General features: G+C 32.0%; 1 protein-coding gene across 1 annotated transcript in view; it reads left to right on the top strand.

Annotated features, from left to right (window-relative positions):
* Positions 1–26,012, top strand: part of LOC145277497 (protein FAN-like) — a 137,964-nt gene that overhangs the window by 42,559 nt on the left and 69,393 nt on the right. Inside the window, exons 3-9 of the mRNA XM_080128887.1 lie at positions 6,658–6,736; positions 9,619–9,674; positions 10,835–10,928; positions 17,829–17,942; positions 20,164–20,216; positions 21,553–21,685; positions 24,337–24,408. Of these exons, the coding sequence (XP_079985013.1) occupies positions 6,658–6,736; positions 9,619–9,674; positions 10,835–10,928; positions 17,829–17,942; positions 20,164–20,216; positions 21,553–21,685; positions 24,337–24,408 (601 nt within the window). The remainder of the gene's footprint in view (positions 1–6,657; positions 6,737–9,618; positions 9,675–10,834; positions 10,929–17,828; positions 17,943–20,163; positions 20,217–21,552; positions 21,686–24,336; positions 24,409–26,012) is intronic.

The following is a 26,012-nucleotide window of genomic DNA, read 5'->3' as shown; positions in this document are numbered from 1 at the left end:
TTTTTTTTTTTAATAATCTGAAAAAGTCTCTAAACTAAATACAACAAACAAATTTAACTTTTCTAATGCATCCATTAATTAAAGTTAACAAATAAAAAAAAGATAATTTTTATTGAAATGTATATAATTGTCTTCATATATTTGTAATTTTTTCAATTATCCCTGGCAAACCTGCTTAGCAACAAAATCACACACCTTCACTTTGAGGTCACTAAATGCCAGAAAGCTTTCTACTCTAATAGTTTCTTCCCTTAAACAGCAGGACTTTGAAATTCCCTTTCTGCTATCTGTTTTCTGACTGTACTGATCTGCAGAAGTTTAAATGTAATGTAAACCACATCTTGTTAATCCGCCCTGTCAGTGGGGCATCAGAATACACCAACTGCCCTTCTGCAGAGGGTAAAAGTTCATCATTAGGACCATCTGTCAGCCATGAGTGGTGACCATGATGCATTGGGATGGGATCCTGGTGGTTGAGGGTATTGGAAGTCAGGGTTAAGTAACTCCATCTCCCAACACTCCATTTCGTCCCTTACCTAGGCTAGACAGGCGGTTGGAGAGGCCTGATCTGATCACTTGACTGGTCAGGTCAAGCCCCAATATCTACTACCAAACAAGTTTACCAGAGTACAAAGATCAATATGCAACTGTGAATAAAAGAACATAAGCCAAACTTGTCTCCCTCCTAAGAAAGATGAAAAATAACGATCTGAACAAAAGTAGACATTAGGAGGCGTTGGCTGATGGTTGATCGACATGTGACGATCATTAACTCAAATATGGCTGAAAACAAATTTATTTGTCCATATAGAGTTTGGGGTGTGTGTGAAATATTTGTGACAGATGCTTTGAGACTCGCATAGTTGAGTATACTGCTTTGTAACTCTGGCCTGTCAGGGCGATTGCGTTTCCCCCTTGACAGATTGCAATACCAGGCTCTGTGGTGGGTGGAGAGCACAGGCAATGAAAAATAAAAACTGTTTATAAACACAAACAAAAAACTCAGAAGATCTTTATCTGATTCAGAAAATGAAATAGAAACAGACACAAACTTTCCTAGGTTCTATGTAATAGAATCTTTTGGAGAAAAACTACACTATCTCCTTTTCTAATAGAAAAACTCTATCAAACTATATAAAACCTAAAAATGGAAAGAAAATGGAAATTTACTAATTGAAATAGAAATACAAAATAATAAAAAAAGATGTAAACATTCCGTGTCATAAATGTCAAAGTTATTCTTCATAATAAACTCCGTCCAAAGGAATAGTAAGGAGCAGAGAGTTATCCCTCACCACATCTGAAGAAGTGCTAAATGAAAAAACGAAGAGTTATAGAATATAAAAGAATTAAAAAAAAAAAGCAAATGAAAGAATTCCAACAAATACGTACATCTTCACTTTTAATACACCCCAAAAATACCGCCAAAAATTAAAATTGGTTATAATATAGAACCTATGGAAATCTACATTCCAGCCCCTCTAAGATGTTTCAGATGTTAAAAATTTGGACACCAAAGAGTAACCAATTGTGAAAAATGTGGCACAAATGATAAAAATCATAGAGAGGAAGAATGTCAAGAAAACAAATGTGTAAAATGCCAAGGAAACCACACAGCCTTCTCCAAATCCTGTGAGTGCTGGAAGAAAGGAAAAGAAATAGTAACCATAAAACCTGAAAGAAACATTCCATTCTTAGTATCAAAAAGAATTGAAGAATATATGAAGAACCAATCCTATGTTAAAGTGGCAGAGAAAGCAAAGCTAAATAGTCCATACCAAACGGACAAATACAATGAATTAACAGAAAAGCTAATTCATTTAGACCAAAATGAATCGACAAATTAAAAAAAACTAAAAGCAATATACCTCCAAAAAACTGAAAAAGCTAAACCAAGGAAAAAAATGAAACCAAAAAAACATTAACTTCATCTCAAACTCAAACCTCTCCTCAAAGATAAAAATCCACTGGAGAATAAAACTACAAAAAACCTAAATTCCAACCAATAAAAACTACAAATTATGAACTCAAAACATCACTAAAGAAGATCGAAACAACCCAACAAAAAAACAAATCAAGCACCTCTGAAGAGATGGAAATAGATAATCCAATCAAACAAATGGTCGAAACATCTAAAACTAAAAACATCACCAACCCTTGGAAAAGCAAGAAAAACAAAATGGAAATAAAACAGAAAGGAGACGGATCAAACTCAAAAACTAGAAATACAAATAACAAATCTGAAAAAAAAAAAAAATGGAGGTTGTAGAAACAGAACTGCATCAACAGAATATAATGTAAAAAAGATACACAAACTCGGTCATCAAACTTCGCAAAAACAAACTAAAGATATCACATAAAAACAGAGTGTAAAAATGATCGCTAACCTCTCCGGATAAAAAAGAATAAAACCAAAAACAGTAAACTAAAAGAAAACACTGACTTGAGAGAGAGAAAAAGCAAACTAAAGGAAAAATCCTTATGACAAACCATAAGCTAATCCAATGGAATTGTTGAGGCCTAAATACTAACTACAATGAATTACAATTACTAATAGATGAACTAAACCCATCTATGTTTCCAAGAAACATTCAAGAAAGAAAAATCTGGACAAAAAGTTTCAGGTAGAACATCTATATTAGTTAAGCCCCCCCCCAAAAAAAAAAACAAACAAACAAAAATCAACAATTACACAAACCTACAAGCAGTAGCAATATCAGCAACAATTCATAAAACCATTACCATTGGCTCACTTTGTATCCCTGACCCCAGGATAAAATAAAAGAAGAAATAAACAAACTGAATTGAACAACTTCCTAAACCACTAATTCTAACAGGAGACTTCAACAGCCACAACATAATATGAGGAAAAAAAAAACAGACAAAAAAGGAATTATATAAAAAAAAAATCATAAACAACAACAATCTATGCTTCCTCAACTCAAAATCCCAAACACACCAGAACCAACCTTAGGATTGTACTTGGCTATTGACCCGACATTATGTGGCCCCTCTACTCTCCTTAACATCATTTGGATAGTTTATGAAGATACAAATGAAAGTGATCATTTACTCCCCTTTATAATTGAGATTACCCAACCTCTGGAAGAAGAGATTAAAAGATGGAAATTAAAAAAAAAGTAAATTGAGAAGAATTCAGAAATTTATGCTCAAAGCGCCTCACCCTAAATGAACATATTCAAACAGCCAAAGATTTCTCTAACAAACTAATTACAATAGCAGAAAAATGTATCTGTTTTAAAGCTATTCCATACAAAAGAAACAAACCATAGTTCAGCAAAGAATATCAAGAGGCCATTAAGCAACGATGTAAAGCACTTAAAAAATTTCAAACAGAACGCACAAAACAAAACCTAATTAACTTTAATTACCATAAAGTGCTAGCTCAAAAAATCATCAATGAAGCTAAAAGAAACTCTGTACGAAACGAAACAATTCCCATAAAACATCTAGTAGTAAATAATACATAAATGACAGAAAAAAACATGACACACTAGCAAAACAATTTGCTGAGAACTTAAATTAATCCAAAATAAAACAATACAGAAAAAATAAACTAAATCTATCCTAAAAAAAAATTGCATAATATAGCAGTAGGTCCTGATAAGATCTATGAGTTTCTAAAGCAATTACCAAAAGAATCAATCGAGTGGCTCCTAAGCATCCTAAATAGTATATGCAGAAATCATGGAAAAACATGACAATTATCCTAATACCTAAAACAGCTTAAGAGGCATCTAACCTACAAAACTATAGACCCATTGCTTTAACAAGTTACCTAATGTAAAACAATGGAGTGTATAGTCAACAACAGACTAATATAGTTACTTCAAACAAATAATCAAATCACTAATATTCAAACAGAATTTCGGAAAAAGAGGAACAATATACCAAATAACCTGATTAGAAACTCTCATAGGAGAGGCTTTCATAAAAAAAACATGACAGCAATATTTTTCAACATCAAAAAAAATTTGATACCACTTGGAGATATGGCATCATAAGAGATCTCCAGGACTTAGGCATATGTGGATGACTGACATTATTTATCCCAAAACTTCCTATGTTCTAGAAACTTCAAAGTTCAGATGGAAGCAACTCTATCAGATACACAAAATCTAACAGAAGGTATTCCACAAGGAAGTATCCTGTCCACAACATTTATTTTCAATAAAAATATGATAAAAAAAAAACTTAATGCCTACAATTGACAGTGCTTTCTACGTCTGTCTTTGTCATCAGCTAGAAATCCTCCAATATCCAAACAATAGGAAGAACCTTACAATCAAATCTAAATAGAATGAATAACTGAGCTATAAACAGTTTCTCAAAAACCAAAATTCAGTTCATTCGTTTCTGTTCTTTAAGAAAAATGCATACTGATCCAGCCCTCAAACTAAAGGGAAACATAACACCAGTAGTCAATCAATACAAATTTCTTGGAGTCATATTTGATAAGAAATTGAATTTCATATCCCACATAAATTATCTTAAAAAAAAAAAAAGAAAAAAAAGTATCAAAACTCTCCAACTCCTTTGCATAGTCACTCATACAAAGTGGAGAGCTGATCAACAAACCCTTCATAAAATATACAAATACTTTATCAAATCCCAATTAGACTATGCCAGCTTTATCTATAGATCAGCCAGAAAGTTGCATCTAAAAAAATTAGACTTGATTCACCATGAAAGCTTAAAACAAATTTTACCTTTCAGAACATCTCCAATTGATAGACTTTTTGCAGAAGCAAATGAAACTCCACCACAATTATGGACAGAAAAACTAGCCCTACAATACTCCGCAAAAATCAAATCCACCCCATCTAACGCAGCTTATGAAAGCATTTTCAACCCAAAATATAACAAACTATTTGAAATTAAAGAAAAAACAATAAAACCATTCAAACTAAGAATGGAATTTACACTTGAAAAAAATTGAAATTCCTATTTCAAATATACACAACCATATAATCCCAAATGTTCCACCATGGATACTTAAAAAACAAAAAAATCAAAACAAATGAAAATCTTAGTTTTAAAAGAATTTATCAAAGGAGAAACCCACCTAAGCATCTATCAAGATGAAATTCACAACATCCTCTTACAATATCTAAAATACCACCTCATATATACAGATGGATCCAAGGACAATGAAAAGCTAGCTTGCGCAACAGTATCTCCTATAAAAACCTTAAAACAGAATTCCATCTTTACAGCAGAAACGTACGCAATAAAACTAGCACTTGACATTATCTCAAACAGCAATTAACAAAAATTCATCCTTTCAGATTCACTATCAGTACACAAAATAAAAATTCTGAAAATTCCTCTCATCATAAAACTTCTATGTAAACTAAACATGTCCAACAATAAAGAAATTCTTTTATGCTGGACCCCTAGCCACATAGGAGAAAAAGGCAATGAAAGCAGCCAAATCTGCTCTCAAATTAACCCCTGGAAAATCTCAAAATTCCATATACAGATCTGAAACCAAAAATAAATTTTTCCAAAATAAATGGCAACAAAAATGGAACAACAACACAAAACAAATTATTTCAAATAAGACCAAGATAAATATATCCCAACCCTCACAAAATCAAGGAAAGAAGTTATCCTATCTTGGCACACAAATCTCCCACAATTTTTTTATTTTGAACAAACAATTACAACCAAAATGTAGCACATGCCAAACACCTATCAGTCTTTATGGAATATGAAACTAAAGAACCTTAGAAAGTCTTTCTTCAAAAGTAATATGAAAAAATTATTTGAATATACTAATATAGAAAACATCTTTAAATTCCTAAAAGAGCTAAAAAAATATATCAGAAGATCTGAATCCAGAAAAATAAAGAATCTCAACAAAAATCATAACTGACCTTAAATAACCCATAAAGGTTGATAGGTAAAAAAGAAAACATCTTAATCTTTCTATTGGCATGGTCTAAAATAGTAGCCCCCTTACATCCAAGTGGCAAAATACCTTATTAGGGATGAATGTGATAAAAAAAAAATCACTCAATCCTACAATATTTTCCTAATTTAAATGTACTTATGAAATTAAAAAATATTTTTTTATCCAAAAACACTTCACCACCCCTCGCACACATAATTTTTTTTTTTAATCAGGGACATCTAATTGAAAATTATATTTTCATTAAAAGAAAGAAAAAATTTAATCTTGATCTTTTTTTTCAACATTTGTAGTTAAACTTTTTGTGTCATTGTAATATTGCAACTATTTAAAAGCAAATATATTTTAGACTCAAACTGAATATCAAAACATTTCCTTTGACATAAAATTTTCTAATATTGATTTAGAAAGATTGTAAAAAATTTAATCTTCAGAAAAAGCTAGTTGGCAAACATTGTTTAGGGGAAAAGAATGCTTGATTTCTTCATAAAAAATATTCTTAGATTACCATTGATTTTTTTTTTTTTTTTTTAAGTTTGACACTCCTCCTAATACAAATGAATTATCAAAGTTTTTGGTGTTTAACTTGCAATATCAACATAAATATTCATTCTAATGAATTCTACTTCTAAAACTGACAGATTGAGGAATAGATTTCTGACGATTTGTGAATAAATGAAAAATTAAATTTTAATTTCAAATATTTTTGTCCTACTTTTCAGACAGCAAAGAGGCAAATTAAAGATCTGCTCCAAATCGGTCGTCTTTGAACCAAAAGAAACAAAGTATTCACTTTTGAAGGTAAACCATTCTTTGAAATATTTGTCATTGAAAGATTTTTCATAATAGCACCAAATTATTTCTTTTTATGCATTAATCTATTTCGACTTGTATCTGCATGGTCTCATGTTCTGAGTATGGCGTTGCAGCTCGTTTCGTAGTTAGATCTCAATTTGGGAGCTGAAGTAACTCTTTAATTGCTATTATTCTCACGTTCAGTTTGACCCAGAGTTGTCGTACTTGTCAGTTTTACATCTATCTTGATGATATGAAACTTAGTTTCATGTAGCACAGTAAACTCTACTTTTTTTCAGAAAATACCGCAACGACACTGTAACAAAATACTTTCAACTAGAAATAAATTATTCATGTTGATGACATCTGAGAAGAATCTGTCGTATTAACACGTCAAACGCCAATAAGTCACATGTAAAGCGTGAATGTAATTGCAACAAGCACAAGTTCACAAACCGTTGCTTGGCATGACTTTGCTGTAATGGCAACAGCCAGTTGTTAAATGACAAAATAAAAGCTATGTGGGTGATTATAGTCAAAGGTGACCCAAAGGGTCCCTTTTCATTAGTTGTTGCATAGAGATGTAGGGGAGAGCATCACCCTATTTCCAGGATTACTCCACTTGACTTTGATTGGCCCTTTATAATGTTGAGTGTTTAGCAAGGAAGCATCAAGTATCATTTTTTAAAATCTTTGGTATGACTCAGCAGGATTGAACCTTGGTCTCCTGGTTCATTTGTGAACGTTCTTATAGTTATGCCAAATAGATATCTTTTTCTATTTAGCATGAAACGTCAGGAGTAGTGTGATTAGACCACATGTACCCCAGTCGCAATGATCGCCAACCCCAATGGTGTGTGCTGTGGTATTTTCTTTCATCTCCTCTGTGACTGTATCACTGTCTCTCACACTGGTAGCCATCGAACGGGGTGGGGTGGGGTGCTGGGTGCACATGTGTTCACAAGTATACGGAAGAAAATGCAAAACACAATTCCAAAGAAAAACACAAACTCTGACATTTTCTGCAAATATTGGTTGGACTTTGAGTGCATGTGAGGCCATCATAGGAAACTACCATCTAAACACTAATATCCATAGCTTTGTTTTATATTGAGGCTGTATTTGCCAGTCAGTTGATCAATTCATTTCCGAGCTATAATCTGCCTTCTGTTGCATAGGGGTACATATTGGGGACCCATTAACGGGGACTCAGAACAGATGACGATGATAATGAGGAAGACATTTATAACTGACTGTGATGATTCTTGGGGACTTCATGTTAATACGGACTCGGAGATATGCAACAATTCTTAACACATATAGAGAGGAGGAGGAAGAGATACTTCACTTATGATGATGATGGTGGAGAGGACACATATTACTTGGAAGGGTTGTACAAAGTTTGTTACAAGATGATGATAAAAACGCATTTACCTTTTTGTTGTAAGGAATGACAACACGAGACAACTGTTACAAGCATAGTTGGTTTCTTTATTCTTCAATCGACCGATCGATGACGTCAGAAATTCAAACTTGGATCTAATCTTCTACCTTTCGCTTCTAAGGGGCTCTCCTCTCCAACTGACTCTTTCTCACCAACTCTTGACTGATCCTAACTTCGAACCCTTAGATTCCTATATTGAGAAATCTCCTTTGTTTATGACGTCAGAAGGTGTGTTTACAAACGTGATTATATCACGTTTTCTCCAACACACTTTTGGCAAACAAAGAATCCTCAATTCTAATTCTAACCTATTTTTAAACAATATATTTTAACTCGCACCGTGCATTCATTTAACTGACATATTTAATATTCAGATTTCTAAAAGAATGGACAATTGACTCTTTTTCTGATTTTAACTATTTTTAATAGAATTAACAATAGACTGAATTTCTAAAATTCCATTTTCCATTATCTTTAACACTTGCCTACAGGGTTCGATTATAGCCTTATCCTAATATCATTTTCACTTATCTAGTATCTCTTCTTATGAGAAGGGGACAACCCTTCATGTAAAACTTTGACTGTTCTCAACTGTGTCCAACTGGCAACTGTCCGTAAATCATTCTTACTGTCATAAACTCCTAACTCCCAAAAACTATTTAAAATATATTAATCTCTATTGTTCAGTCCTTTGTCCATAAATAACTGCACACCTTGCTAAACTAATTTAGTTCCCATTACTGCCACATCTTGATCAACAACCTCACACCGGCTTTCTGTTATTTCTTTGTTCTTCCGACAAACCTATTTCCTCTTTTCTTTTGTCATATTTTTGTCATTTTAATCTTTACACTGGAGGGAGGGAGACTGACGGCATCACAGTCAACTGATTTATACTCAACACTGCTTCATCTTGTCAAATATAGTTACTGCCATACATACTTGAATTTACACTGACCCTAGGAAAGTATCCCCTCCTGATGAATGGCACAAAACATGCACATTCTTATGCAGGACTACTCACCTTCACATTATTACAGATAGATGCATAAATTTGCATGAATAAATTAAATCTTACATCAAAATGATTGGATTTGCCATAAAAAAGTGATAATTATTACTTGTATAAATTCAACATTATACAATGAAAGTTTAGCTAATAAACATAATTTAAGTAAATGTTTTATAGATAATATCACTCAGAAATGTAGCCTTGTGCCATGCAGATGCAGAACAAAAGAAGAAAACAGATTGTTCTTTAGAAAGAATACAATGTCAGAGAGTGCACAAGAAAAATATGGCTAGACAATTTTTAAGGTTCAATCCTTACCATTCTGGATGTTAATTTAAATATTAACTTCTACTTAATTAAAAAAAATGTAATATGATTATCTTCAAATTGTCAGATGTCATAAAAATGTTATATTATTTTTTTTTCTTTCAGTTTCCGTTGAAGAATGTTAAAAAATTGGGAGAACGTGAACCAAGTCTTTTTTCAAAGTAAGTCTTCAGATTCTCCTCCATTCATTTACATTTGTCCTTGGCATAAAATTAGATAATGTCTACGTCTTTTTGAACTACGGCATTTTACATTGTATTTTCAGTTAGATTTTTAAAAAATAATTAATACCAGTGTTGGATATTGCCAGGTACCCGGGAATGACATCAAAGAAATCAAAATGGGGGATGTAGAATCTCTGAAGATTAGGTCAGCAAGGCTGACCGATATTTCAAAACAATGCATGGTGGAATCCTTTGATATCATCTGTGCAAATAAAATAGAAGAGTAGATAAAGAGGGAGAATGACTACGACATGCAAGCTAAACGACAGATTTTTCTAGACTGCAAAAACACATCAACCCTGACATATGCACCGTCACTAATGTCAAAACTGTCATTCTGAATCGAAAAGGTTATTTTGAATAAACAAAATATTTTATAACCAGCTGTGTTTTAGTTCACTGCCAAGTGTATATATCAAGACAATGACAAAAGTTGATTTCTTAGAAACTATATAGACTGAAAAAAGCACATTGGACGACTGGCTGCAGCAAATATATAACACAATACACCTAAAGGTCAGAGGTTATATTGGCCAAAATGTTGTGAGAATAACAACCAAGATGAGAACAGTAATCGGGATAATTCAAATTATCAATCCTCATCTAAAAGTTTCTGAAACAAGATAAAAAAGAATATTCCTAATATACCTTAATCCAGACCCCTTTACATGAGGTACTAGTTATCCTGACTTCATTCAGGTTATTTATTTTTTAAAAATCCCTCCAGACAAGGTGTGAAGCTAAGTGATTTAAGTAGCTAACGAAAATAAAAGATGATTAATGCAGAGACAAAAGATGTTTATTAGTCTTAAAAAGTCCAAAGTTATAAGAGGAAAACGACTGAAAATTCCACAAACTTGCAATTCTCGGAAAGAAGCTAATGGAATAGGAAGTTGTATTACGATGAGATATTAAAACAGCAAATTGATACCAGAATCATCAATTGTCAGCGAAGATCCTGAGCTTCCTGATCAGGCTGTTTGAAGGTACTGGCTTCCTAACCTAAGCAACTAAGGAGAGAAAGTTATTTGGTGAATTCGATGTTATCATTATTTCTCAATGGTTCTGTATTTTTTTAAATTTTGTTTTCTTTGCAGAATCGACATCCAACAAAAGTCTTTCTTCATCGAATGCAATCTTGTGGTTAAAATCAAAGAAAGGAATATTGTCTCACCTTATGTGTATGTCAAGGTAAGCAATTTGGTGTTTCATCTTAGTTCTAATCTTATATATATAGTGAGTTTTGGAAATATATATGGCAATCAAGCTACACAGAATTTCTCGCATTTCATCCTCGTGAGGATTCGTCAGGTAAATTCTGGTTAGCTTAATTACCATATTTTCAAAACTTGCTACTTGGCTCTGCTTGCATATTCAGCACTGTTGAAGTAAATACTGAAAATAGATACATAAAATTTTATGCAGTTACATAAAATAATAATATATATCTAGTTTATAAAATTCACTTTGTGTGTGTCTGTTTCCATTTTTTTTTTTTTTTTTTTCTTGTATTTCCCCTGAGACACAAGATCGTAGAGCAGCATGAGGCAGGTCAAATGATTGCATTCTTTATGGCTTGTTATTTTATGGGTTTTTAGCCAATAAAAATATCTGCTAAAGGAATCAAAATTGAAAAAAAATGGGAATTTGGCTGGCATAAGTCGACTAAATGTGTTATTTGTACATATGGGCAAATATATGCATTTATATGTTCAAGTCGGTTCATTTGTAACTATTTCTTATCCGTATGACTATAGCTAATATACTAAGGACTAAGCATGAAGTGCTATATGGTTTGGTTTTGATGTTTGCTGATATCACCAAGGTCATTTTTATTTTTATTTTTAAATCACTTTTCTATGTTGGGTCCAATATGATATTTAATAATTGATAGAGAATTGATTCTATAATAATAAATACAAAATCTGCATCAGCATATTTTACAACCAAGCAATGCCAGATGCCTAAGTAGTATATACAAAAGGAAAGGGTAGTTTACTTGAAGCATTGCTGGTAAATAAATATGTAAAAGTATGAGAATGCTGTAGCACTGGTGTTGAATAGCTTTTATAAATAAAATTATAAACTTATGTGGATCAACCAATGTTTCAACATTAACACATCTTGTCACGGTTCAACAATTATTATTGAACCTTGACAAAACCTGTTAATGTCAAAACATTAACCAATCTACATAGGTTCTTTCTAATATCTATATGAATTTATTTTCGTTTATCCCGTTATTTTCGTTTGTCATATGAATTAATACGGCATCTAAAAAAGTTTAAGGTCAAAATATGCAGACAAGTCATCTGTAATATTTAACAAAATATTTGTTCAAGGAAAAATGCTTTCCGGATATATAAATATAAATAATAATAAAATAATTAAAACAAAACTAAAAAAAACTAACATTAATAAAATAAACTTTACTAATAGCCTTAACCTTTTGAAGTGTTTATAAAAAAAACAATAATTTATTAACCAATGAAAATTAAGCATCCATAAATATAAATAGTAAAAATCCAACTAGTTTAATTAATCCCTGAAGATGAATCCAGAAGGATTTGAAAGTAATTGGACAAATCAAAGTTATGGTTATTACATCAGCCAGTTCCTACCTAAAGTAAAGACTATAATACAAAAAATGGAAAGGATCCAATGTAAAATTAATAGACCAAAAACATCTATTCAATTTAACGAATTATGCACACACACACACACATACACACACATATATATACTAGCAGAAGTACCCGTCGTTGACTGGGTTCAAAAACAGCCTACAGAAAATGGACTGTGATTGATGAAAGTATGATAGATTATGAAAAGGAGGGGTTGTAAAGAGATAGGTTTTGATCCTCAAAAATTTTACCCTAAGCAAAATATGATGAAAGTAAAGATAATTTTTGCAAAAATATATTTTTTTATATCAACTTTGTTTCCATTCATAGCCAAAAGTGACCAACAAAATGATGTTTCCTTACAAAGAGAAAATGTTATATATATAATAATATAAATATACAAGAAATAAATGTCACCATAGTCAATAAAAGTTACTTTTATGTTAGAAAAATTCATTGGTTTGTATTTTTAAGTAGTTTGTAAAAAAATTTTTTTTTTTTTTTTTTTAATTCACAAACCGGTTAAAAAAAAAAATCAAAATGGCAGCAACTTTGAAATGGAGAGCCCCGTTTTCAATTTGAAGGAGGGGCACCTGAGCATTCTGTGTTAACAATTTATGAGAGTTCCGTCAACGTAAGGAATATTTATAAACATATTTTAATGTTTTCCGTTATTTTGTGCTCAAGGAATATTCGATTATGGCATGTGTAGTTTATATAAAAATTCATTTAAGTAGTTATCGCCTCAAATTTCGTTTTCATTTCGGTTCACACTCTTACTAAATAATATTGACGAAATATCGAAAAACAAAGAAACAAAAACAGTTTTGAAAAATAATGAAGCTTTACTTACTTTAGTAAAATAATCCGAAACAGCAAAATGGGATATTAAAAAAGTAAACACGTAATTACTTTAGTTTTTTAAAGCAAAGAATCGATATGAATAAGAAAATGGCGCCCTTTTCAAGCAGAACAGCTTCGTTTCAGTTTTACAGTATTGAACGGTGTAGTATTGCGCCATCAGATTCAGGGTTGTACTATTGTAATGTAAAGAACACGCAGAAAGGGTTGTAATCAACTGAATTCCTTCTAGTACACTGACAAAAAAAAGGCTTAAACAGATATAAAAATAAAAAGGTTATGCAAATGTTTTTAAAAAGACACGTAATCACATGAGCAGGATTTTTTCCTTCTTTTGAAACAATAACAAGTAATGTTCTTATTTTTTATTATTTATCTATTTTCAAAAGAGTGTCACGTGCAAGTGGAGAAGGAAAAAAACAGTTATGCAAAATTTGTGTCGAGAATTGTCTAAAGTTCCGACTTTTTTTTTTTTTTTTTTGGCTTTCACTTTAATAAGAATGTGAATTTATTCGACACTATGATTCCACTCCAAAAAATAAATAAAAGCTAACATGAATTAAGATTAAAGTTAAGGTGTTATTGTGGACTCTCACCCCTTTTTAAAAAAACCTTGTTAAACTTTGTGACATATTTACATTCTATGTAGGTCAGGCGCGAATGAACACCCAATAATTTTATTATACCATATTTCTTCAAACTGAAACATAATTATTAAAGTATACTTACACAAATAGATATGAAAAGTCTTCGTTAAAGTTTGTGCCATATTTCCATGGAGTACAGGCGCGAACGCAGACCCCACAATTTTATTATACCATCCGTTTAAGTTGAAACATACTTATCAAAGTATTCTTATGTACATCTATATCAAAAACACTTGTAAACGTTTTTTTTTTTTTTTTTTTTTTTTTTTTTTCATTTTTTATTTCCATACTTTGGGGGCCAGGCGCAAACGCAAACCCCACAATTTTTATGAACCACTGTTCTGCCAGATCAAACATACCCATTCCTGATCCTCGATACATCTATCATTATACGTAATCAGTTATTTAAAATAGTCAACTATATAGGAGCCTATTCGTGACCAGACACACACACACGTTCAGCTTTTCCAAATGTTTTATTGAAGAGAGAAAGCAAATAAGCCAGACAACTGTTATCTGAAATTAATTCAGAAAAAATGCTTTCACTCTATTTCCATGATAAGTTTTCTTTCTTCTTTCTATGTCGATTGATATTTTTTGTATTTTTCAATATTTCAGTTTTAGATGTTTTCTTTTTACTTAGAAGTCACTACTTATCAAGGCCCAAAGGCCACTTGAGGATAAAGGTTAATGAATGTAAAACGGTAATGTGATAATCGTTAATGGTGTAAATTGTGTAGAATTTAATTATTTATGGAGATGGTTTAACAAGAACTTGTTTACTTTGGAATTGAAGGTTACCATGTTGTATTCATCTGGGAAGCAAAACAGAGGAGCAGTGTTCCACAGGCTGGCAGCTCTGGGAAAGATTTGTTCATGGAATCTGTGTTTAGACTTAGACACAGAGAGTGGAGGAAATCGTTTATAGTGGTTGTAGTTAGTAGGGTATTTTTTGTGATTGGAATTTAGTTGAACACTTGCTATGAAAATAACGATAGAGCAAAGACAGGCTGGCGATGTCTCTTGTGTGGGGAAGAGGTTGCAGGGAAGAGAAAAGGGAATCACTTACTAGGTTTCAAAGCTGGTTTTGAACTCTATCAAAGCTGGATAGGGCATGCCGAGCAGCTCCTGGCTAGATGTGGCGACAGTACTCCATTTTAGGGCATACCTGGCTCTTATACAGATAGAGGATTGCATCGGCAGTGAGATACCTACTGGAGCAGTAGAATGATCCAATCATTTTCCCACTTGAAAGAAAACTCAATCTTTAATGCAGAGGTTTGTTCAATAGATTTAGCACTGGATCTCATCTCCAGAGATAACAACACAAAATATGTAATTTTCTCTGACTCGCTATAACAGCAATAAAAACATAAAAATTTAACAACCCGTTGTTAATACAACTACAGGCTAGACTAAGTGAATTTTTAAAAACAAAAGAAATCGTAGATACAACAGCAAAGGCTTCTCTGAATGATAACATAGATTTTTTTTTTTTTTTTACAAGGTGGTCACCACTTATCAAGGCCCGGAAGCCACTCATGCTTTAAAGCTTTAAAGTTCCATATACAGATTAAAAAAAAATATCAATGAATACATTAAAAAACAATGGCAAATTTATTGGAATGGCTACACTAGCAATAAATTATATGCCATTAAACCAACAATTGGTAATTGGGAACAAAGTTCCAGAAAAAATAGAAAGGAAGAGGTTGTATTGATGAGATTGCATATAGGTCACACATACCTTACCCAATCATGTTTACTTAAAAGAGAAGACCAGCCAATGTGTATTGCATGTCAGGTTCCGCTGACAACAAAACATTTTCTTAATGAATGCATTGATTTTCTGCCTATTAGACGAAAATATTACAAAGACAGTAATATAAAAGAACTTTCAAAAACATAAAAGTCTAACACAATATCGATTACCTTAAAGAAATTGGTATATATACAAAAATATAGATTTCCATATACATGTGAATAAGCAAGACAATTTAATACAAATCAATACGGATTAGTATTTGTAAACTAATCCTTTGCACATTAAATATACATAGTAAAATTTTATTTAATTATACTTTTCTTATACAAATTAACACAAACGTAACTACACCTTAGTAGTAAATATTTACTAATACAAATTTTGCACACGTAATGCAAATTTATTTTAAATATTTTTACGCAAATATAACACTTTTATACAAATTTACACAAACACAACTACACCTAAGTAGTAAATATTTATCATTACAAATTTACAGACATATAACGCAAATTCATGTTAAATATTTTTATCTATTTACTTGCAAATTTGCTCGTATTTTATGCATTTATTTTTTTTATTTTTGTATTAAAATGTTTACGAATTTAATCAAATTTTAGTGCAAACTATACTTCAGCTATAAATATATTTATTCAAATAATTTTGTTTTTAAAAAAAAAAAAAATTAAACATTAAACCACGATTCGGCATAAAATAACCCGACAAGGGTGGACATGCCGTTACCCCCCCCCTCCCCCAAAGAAAAAACAACCATTTTTCCAGTGATCTTGGCAACAGATTTGATGTATGCATTCAATTTCTGATCAGGAGTGAAGATCAGTTCTAGAACCTTGTCAAGACATGGAGCTTCCCCAAGACAAGAGCCATTTATTTCAATTGGGGTGTGATGGAGGTCAGAGCGATTATGATGAGAGAAGCTTGGTTTTCAATGTATTAAAATTAACCAGCCACCTTTTTCCCCATTGCACCACGTTCTCAAGATCGGAAGAGAGAATCAGAAAGATCTTGGTCCTTGCTGGCCTTTGAAGTGTTGCCATAGATTGTGGTGTCGTCTGCATAAATGTTTACAAATGATCTAACAATGTGATTCAGGAGGTCATTGTTGGGTCCAGGATGGAACCTTGAGGGACACCAGCATTAATATGAGTTTCTGATTTCTGCCCATCAGTGACTACTCTTATAAGCCTATCAGAGAAAAAGGATTTAATAATTGAGGACATTTCTAGCTATTCCATATTGTAAAGTAGACCTTTATGCCATATTCTATCTAAAGCCTTTGATATGTCAAGAACTATTGCTCTAGAAACAAAGCCCCTGTTGAGAGATTCACTAATCCTGTGTGATATTACAATTAGGACATCAGCTGGAGATCTTGCAGAATGGAAACCATATTGCATGTCACTGAGCAGTTTAGTTTTGCTGAGGTTATTGACCACTTCTGTTTATTACAGATTCCAGCAACTTACTCATGATGCACAGGAAATTAATTGGTCTGTACTGAAAGGGAGATGACTGATCTTCGGAATTTTAGACTGATAAAGTTTTCCAGGGTGTTGGGAAGCAATTCTCCTTAAGGCAATGCTTAAACAGCTTTGTAAGTATGAGAGCTAGTTCCAGTTGAAGCCTTTTGAGCACTATGACTGGAATGCCATCGGAGCCAATTGCTTTACTAGAATCAAGGTTTTTGATAAGCTTAGCAACATCACATACAGATATTTGTATGTTGCATAGTGTGCTTCCAGTCACAAGAAGAAATACAAGAGGTGGGTAGGTGGTCCTGATCGCAAAGGGTAGAATTTGCTGCAAAGTTCTTGGCAAATAGTTTTGCTTTGTCAGATGCTGATGAAATTACTTCAGTTCAATTGATGATGGTAGGCACAGAGGACACGCTACTGTTCAAAACCCTGGTTGTTATTTGTCAAAACTGGTGGGAACCAAGCTGCTGCTCAGCTACTTTAAACTTGATGTACTGAACATATGAATCTCTTGCTTTCTTTAGTACTCTTGTAGAGTGGCTGCTTTAGTTTCACATCTATTACGTTGAGTTGTTACTTTATGAATATTAGTAAGAACACTGGTGAAGAATAATATTTTTTCCCTTTTTCAGACATTTTTTTTTCCATTCGTACATCCATACTTTTATTGAAATTATTTTCCCCTCTCGTTTCCACAGGGTGCCGGTGAACACATCTTCAGTCTTGTATACACAACTGTGAATTCCTGTTTACCGCAGATAGCTCAACTTCACCGTGCTTCAACATTGGATAAAATAGAGCAGGCAGCAATGGTAAGTCATATTCGCACGCATGGTGAGACCATAATTTGGGAAGTGTGAAGCCATTCCTTAGTTGCCGTTGCACCCAGGTCCATTCTGAATGGTGGGATCTGTTGTTGGAATCCAATCTAAGAGAATTAAACTTTATTCGTTGATGCACACTTACACCACAAATCAATGTTTGAGGATATTAAATTTATTGATGACTGAATTTGGAATTAAATAGCCTGAAAAAAGTTGTCTTTCTCCCTCAACAGAAACTGAAAATTATGTTCCTTTTAATTTTCTTGGATTAAGACTTTTATTTGATTGAAATCTCATATGATTTCTTTCTGTGTTTAATTAGTTTTCCTTTTTGTTACACACATACAAGTTAGATATGTTCATTTAGTAAAGGAACATAGTGATATAAAATTAGTCTGTTCTGTTCAGAGAATTCATTTCACCCATCCTGGAACAGGTATTCTTGTAGTGTGTGTGTGTGTGTGTGTATTAAAAGTTTATTGATTATTTTTTTTCTTACTAAAATGACTGAATTTAGCATTAAATAGTCTGAAAACAGTTATGAAGCATTCTCCTCTAACTGAAACTGATTGCCTTTCCTTTAATGTTGTTGAGTTAAGACATTATTTTTCTTTCTAGCTTTGTATTTAGTCAATCTCCATCCTAACTATTGTAAGAACAAATAATAGAAAAAATTAAGGTCACATATAAATTAATTTGTAGATGACAATATATGAGAAAATTGTAAAATAACATTCTTTTTTTGTTCTTGTCCAGAATTCCCATTTATGTTAAAAAACAAAAATAAGAAAAATCTGTATTATGTACATACCTGTGACGAAATGAAAATATAATCCCAAAAATTGCGTAAAATGATCAAGTAGTTTTATTTTTAAATAAGAAAATCAAATTTTATGAGTATTCGAGAAGTGACTATCTTGTTGGCCATTTTTGAAAAAAATTTAAAAAAAAACAAATGTCAAGAAACAAATGAAGATAACTCAACAATAATTTATACTTACTAGATTTATGTTGTAATGCCTATGAATTCTCATTAATCACTTAAAAATGATTTTCTGTATAAAACTTAAAATACTTGATCAATTTTCATGATTTTTTAATGTCTTATTTTTTCAATTCATCACGGATGCTTACATCATATAAATTTTTTTTTTGTTAATATAAGATGAATTCTGGACAAGAACCTCAATTTTTGCTCTTGTATGAGAATGACAATTCTCCATCTTCTAAGGATATGGATATCTGAAATATTCTTCATTCTACATGACATTATGTTACTCTCTTGACCTTTTAGGGTCAACAAAGGGAAATATCTTACTGGTGTCCTCAGTGAATTTCTTGGATTTGTTTCTCTACAATCTGATAAAATTCTTAATGTCAGATAATGTCTCATCGTGAACTTTGGTTTATTTACTGCTGGTGTATTTGATTACAGCTTTGATTTCTTCTTAAATGATGTGTTTGACCAACTTTCTAGAAAGTAGATGTTTGTACTGAACTGTTAGTGATGGTCAAGCATTTGTTGTAGTGGTTAAAGTGGCTCGTTTCAGCAATTACCCTCTCAAAACAAATCATTTACAAAACTGTTCATGAACGACATGGTTTTGTTGGAAATGCTAGCGTCAGTTTCATGATTTTTGTAAATCTAATAATTTTTCTTTATCTTGTGTCTAGATGTTATTTAACCTTTGTGATAACTTAACAAAAAAAAAAAACTTTTTTGCACCTCAAACCAGGTATATTGCCACTAGGAACATAATCAGCTATTATTTGGGATCATGTCCAACAAGGGACGGAAAATTGAGCAGCAAGATGTTTATTTACAATACCTTTAAACTTCAGCAGGTTAGTACAGCCAGGAACAGGGAGAGAATTACAAAGTCTAGCATTCTGAAGAAAGAAACTATGAGAGTAGAAAGCTTCTCAGGAAGATTTTGTTGCTTATCAGATCTGTTGGAGGTCATTGTGGCACAAGTGCAATGAGTTTATCTAAGCACATTCCATTAAAGTATTTATGAGCTCACCTTAATGACAAAAATGATTCAAATTGGATTCTTCGTTTAATCTTGTGCAAAATTTTAATTTCAAAAAATAAAAAATTAAACCTTTTGAACTTTCACACCACTACTAACATCCTCCATCTTGAATGTGAAAAGATGGATGTGTCACATTGGTTAAAAAACACTGGTTTATTTTTCTTTTGTTTCAGATCAACACAATTGTGCTGGCAAGACAGTCGCGTATTATGTTTGATGCATCTTGGTAAGAAATTATCTTTTACTTATTATAATCTTGAGAAATCTTTTTATATTTTGATTTTTCAACATTATTCGGAATTTTTGAGATAAGGATGGATTATTCATCTTATTTGGATTCTTCAGACTACTGTATTGTAGTGTGGGTGATGCTTAAAATACAATTACAAATTACTTCTACCCAGTCATGGCTGACAGAATAAGAGCATGCTACTTCCATGGATTAAATAAAACATTCTGTTTGAAAGTCTGTGCAAATTTCCAAGTTTGACAGAAATATTCCAGAGTTTGTCTAAATAAACCTGAAGTACGGAAGTTACATTGACCGAAACGTTGTGAAAATAACACTGAAAGTGAGAACCGTAGTCTGAAAAATCCAAATAATAAGAATTTTTTTAAGATCAACTGATACATTGGAAAATATTACTTTTTTTCAGCATATTCATGTCCCAACAATGTTGAAATAATTATGATTCTTGCATTAAGTTATTTTATAGTTTCATTGATTTAAAAAATAACTTTTTTTATTTGACTTTGCATTTTTTTTTTTTTTTTTTTTTTAAGAACTTTAATTACACTTCACACAATTATTACTGCACTGAAATATAATTCAACATTGGTTCACTTGCAAATGTAAACATATGCCATTAGTTTAAATCAAATACAGAAATTCATATTTAGCAAATGTGAGTTTTCCATGGATTTTTCTGGTGCTGCCAGATCAGACTGTCTAGATTCCCGACTCAAATACATCACATATTAAATTTTTTTTTTCTTTTTTTAAATATCTTATTGCAAAACTTTATTACAACCTGCAAAAACAACTGTAGTACTGCCCCTCTCTTTTTGTTTCTTCCCGGTCTGGAAGTGCTGCTTTCCTGACTTAAAAAATTTTACTTTGGAGAGCAATGTTTTTAAGAAGGTTACAACATTTACTTTGGAAATCAAGCTTTCAAGAAATTGACAACATTTTATCTTTGAAAACGAATTATTTGACTGAAATATCTTTAAGCGAGCTGACTTAGACTTTCCTACCAACAAACTGTTTATTTTCAAATTATATAAATCATGTTCACATACAGACCATATCTGGCATCCACTGAGGTTGATTTGCTGTAAAACCAAACTCCTCCTCCTCTTCCATAAATGTTTTTACAAAATAAAAATATATATTATACTAGATTACTTGTGATCGGTTAGGTCACATCGACTAGCACTATTTATTTTTAATTTAATTTTAAAACTAATAAACTGTGACATTTTTAAGAAATTCTTGTATATCTAAAACAAATAAGATAATTTACAAGTAAAGAGACTTTGCAAATTCTTTTTTTCTATTTCAGTCTTGAAGATTTTCATGAAAAACGTGTGATAGAAAAACAAGCAGAACGCATAACGCCTTTGGTGACCACTCCTGGCCGAGTAGTACTCACCGATGCTCGCCTTTATTTCCAACCATTCAGTGCCACAGGACCGGTATGCATTTGACCTTTCTACTTGTACTGATCAGACGTTATTTTAAATGATGAAATATTTAAAGAAATCACTTGAGAATTTACCAATGTATGTAGAAGATCAATTGCATTTGATGGTGTGTGTGATTGGTTGAATGGATATGGTATCGGCTGTCTATGGAATCAGCTATGTGTGATTGGTTGAATGGATATGGTATCGGCTGTCTATGGAATCAGCTATGTGTGATTGGTTGAATGGATATGGTATCGGCTGTCTATGGAATCAGCTATGTGTGATTGGTTGAATGGATATGGTATCGGCTGTCTATGGAATCAGCTATGTGTGATTGGTTGAATGGATATGGTATCGGCTGTCTATGGAATCAGCTATGTGTGATTGGTTGAATGGATATGGTATCGGCTGTCTATGGAATCAGCTATGTGTGATTGGTTGAATGGATATGGTATCGGCTGTCTATGGAATCAGCTATGTGTGATTGGTTGAATGGATATGGTATCGGCTGTCTATGGAATCAGCTATGTGTGATTGGTTGAATGGATATGGTATCGGCTGTCTATGGAATCAGCTATGTGTGATTGGTTGAATGGATATGGTATCGGCTGTCTATGGAATCAGCTATGTGTGATTGGTTGAATGGATATGGTATCGGCTGTCTATGGAATCAGCTATGTGTGATTGGTTGAATGGATATGGTATCGGCTGTCTATGGAATCAGCTATGTGTGATTGGTTGAATGGATATGGTATCGGCTGTCTATGGAATCAGCTATGTGTGATTGGTTGAATGGATATGGTATCGGCTGTCTATGGAATCAGCTATGTGTGATTGGTTGAATGGATATGGTATCGGCTGTCTATGGAATCAGCTATGCTAGCTTCAAATCTTGTCATGTCTGTTGTCATTTGCAAACAAATTCTGCCGAGAAAGGTTTAAATCTGCCATTTCTTCCAAGTTACGGGTAAAATAGCAACTTGTGCTCATTTAATGGTATTTAATGGTGATGAATGGTTTCCAATATGCTTACTTGCTGTGTTAAATACCCTCCCCCCAATATGAAATGGATAAGGCAAACTATTTACATGTTAATATGAAGTTAGGAGTACATCAAAGGTCTGCACCGAGTCTGTTGCTTTTCATTTGTATCTTAGAAGTATTGTCTAGGGCAGGGTTTCCCAAAGTGGGCTCCACAGAGCCCTTGGGCTCTGTAAGTAAGGCTAAAGGGCTCTGGAAGCCCTTTCTTAAAAGAGGACCAAATGCTTCATATGGAAAAATTAAATGGCTGCAGATATTTAATTATTGATCTTTTTTACTGGAAAGAGATATGATGCATAAGGATGATTATGAAAAAGAAAAAAAAAAAAATTAACAAAAAATGCAACAATTTTTGATTAATCAAAACCAAAAAATGGTTGTAAATATTATCATTAGTTAGTGTTAAAATTTGAAATCAATGTTTTTCATATTTATTTTAGAAATTATCTTGTTAGTGTCTGTGAAAAACATTTGCCCTACTTAGGGGCTCCATGGTGTACTAAAGTTTGGGAAACCCTGGTATAGAGTTTCGTACGGGTTGTCTGAAAGAGATGCTGATGATTAAGTACTTTCCTGTGAAATAATAGAAGACATACTTGTTAAGTTAAAGACTTGGAGGAATTCTATGGAAAGTAAATGTCTGAGAGTGGCTGTTACCAAGAGCAAAGTTATAACTAATATTTGTAGCGTTGGAAAGCCTAAAAAAACAAGTTCAATAAAGTAAAAAAAGTATCACAACAGAAGTAAAAAAAACATTTTTTGGAATTGAAATTGTTAAAAAAAATTTAGCAACAATATTTCAAAATAAATTATATTTAAAATTTACAAATAAAATGTAAGATTCTTTTTTAAAATAATTATTTTCTAAATATCTTTTCATAATTAACAAATAAAATATAACATTCAGTTTAGAATATTATGAAATGAATGGAATGTATCTTTTTTTTTTTTTTTTTTTTTTTAAGATAAATTTCTTTTATTAAATAAAATCTTAAGTTTAGTAACAGTCATTTTAGAATATTTTGATATGAATTTTTTTTTTTTTTTTTTTTTTTTTTTTTTTTAACTTGATACACAAGATTGTCTTCTTTTGCTAGTATAACTTTTCCAAAAATGAAAACAAAAAAATACTTCCAGCAAGTTAAACTGCACTTGTCAGATTGTTTTTGAAATAAACTTAATCTCAATTGCAATTTTAGAAGCAATTATAATCTGTGTTCAATGCTAGGAAAGGAATCTCAAAAACTGTCTTCAATTATTTGATTTATATTTTCTCTGCCACAGAAGATGACTGTGGTCAAGTGGTTAGCAACATGGACTGTTAATTTTTAGGTCTTCCAAGCTCGAATACAGTTCATTCCATGAAATCACTTTCACTGTTGGCAACCATCATTTGGTCCCTCTCATAAATACCTAATGTCTTTCTAGAAATAATTCTGATTAGAAAAAAAAATTTCAGGTAAATCAATGCCAGCAATAGAATCTTTGGATTCATACGAAATGATGATCAGCCAGTAAGGATTTTATACGACTTGAGTAAATTTCTTCCATTCATAATTTGACACATTCTTTTAAATATTATTTGTTGTGGCAATTATATTTGGTTAATATTTTTTTAGATGTCCTCATTGAAAATTCAACTGAAACACATTCATCAGGTAGTCAAGCGACGCTTTCTTCTCCGACAAGTGGTGAGTGTTTTATATTTTTTTATATTTAGTATACTGACTTAGCAGCATTCATGCACACATATACACACCTACATAATATATAAGGTTAAGTCGGTTAGATACTCAAAGTTTAATAGATAATCTTCAATCAATTTTAAAAAAAAGGGGGGGGGGAATTTCCATAATTGACTGGCTAGGCAGAATCAACTATCAATTTATCAGATTTTTTTTAAGAAAAAAAAGAAGAAATTTCAATCAATTTCAGCTGATTACATATTTTATTCATCTTGATAATTCTTTTAGTAGCAAGCAGATTTTGCTATATAAAAAGGTTTTGATTTCAAAAGGGTTACAAAAACTGTTATACATTTTTATTATTTACTTTTGATAAATTTGTATATATGCATATACGTTTTATTTTTATAATAGTTTTAAACTTTTCCATAATCACATTACTTTGCATTAGGTTTAGTCAAACCTGCTTCACACAAAATACTTAGTAGTTTAGTTTAATATTTTTCTTTGATATGCATAACTTTAGGAAATTAGTGTCATGGTTGATAAAGGTGAGCATTGCATTCATGTTAGACATTCTGCAACAGTAAACATAACGTTTTACTTTATTTTATTTATGACTTGAGAAAATTAATAATTGCAGATATTACAAGATAAAAATGGGGTTCACGGCAGGGAGCAGTTCTTTTAGTTACTATTTCCTGGTTGGAATAGGTCCTATAATGTGGTTTATGAGAAGCATCATATTTTTGAAATCTAATAATGCCAATTTTTACAATGCCTTTCATCATTTTCAAACCAACCTATCTTTGGCCTGCTCTTTATCTTTCAAATCCATTTTTGTTTCCTCTCATGTTTTCCTTAACCTGCCCTTGTCAACTGACTCTTCTACCGCAGCTGTTCTACATCTACTAACTATTCATTCAACGTGACCAAACCAATAAAGTCTCCTGTTTTAAACCCCTTCCTATGCTGTTTAGATTTAATCTTTCTCCGAGATCATCTGGTATAAGTCTGTCTTCAAGATTCACCCTTGCATATCCATCGTTTCATTCTCGTATCATTTCTCTCCATGCAACACATCCTCAACCCTTACAAATACACTTTTAATAAAACATAGATTTATTAGCCAAAGCTAATTTACTATTTTCGAAAACTGTTTCAGCGATTTGAGAAATAAAAAATAAAATGAAATTCTCTTAATTATCTGTGATCGACAGATAATATACCTAAATTCTATTTACCCCATAGAACGACCAAAAAGTAATAACTAAATGGTGGCAGCAAACACTTTTCCTCCAAAATTCGGGCTTCAACACTGGATCCAGTTTAAGATTATAGCCAGTCTTACCCTATATCATATGTAGTGTTGTATAGAAGAGTTGCACTTCTTTACTGGTTTTCAGTTTTCGGCAATATGAGATGCCTTAAATAAGTTTCCAGACTTTTTTGTACAATCATTTAAAATTGTCATAGACTCTTGAAAATTCAGTATGTTATTGCTATCTTATGAGATGACTAACCAATTTTTATGATTTCAGCTTCAAATGAACAGCTGCAGCAGGAACTGGAATACACCCCACTAAAGTCTGTAACAGCTGATGAATTTC

This window comes from Euprymna scolopes, chromosome 6, assembly GCF_053919585.1.
Source record: "Euprymna scolopes isolate OS-2025 chromosome 6, ASM5391958v1, whole genome shotgun sequence".
Classification (NCBI taxonomy): domain Eukaryota; kingdom Metazoa; phylum Mollusca; class Cephalopoda; order Sepiida; family Sepiolidae; genus Euprymna; species Euprymna scolopes.
Note: the sequence above shows the minus strand (reverse complement) of the source record. Positions and strands in the feature narration are given on the sequence as shown.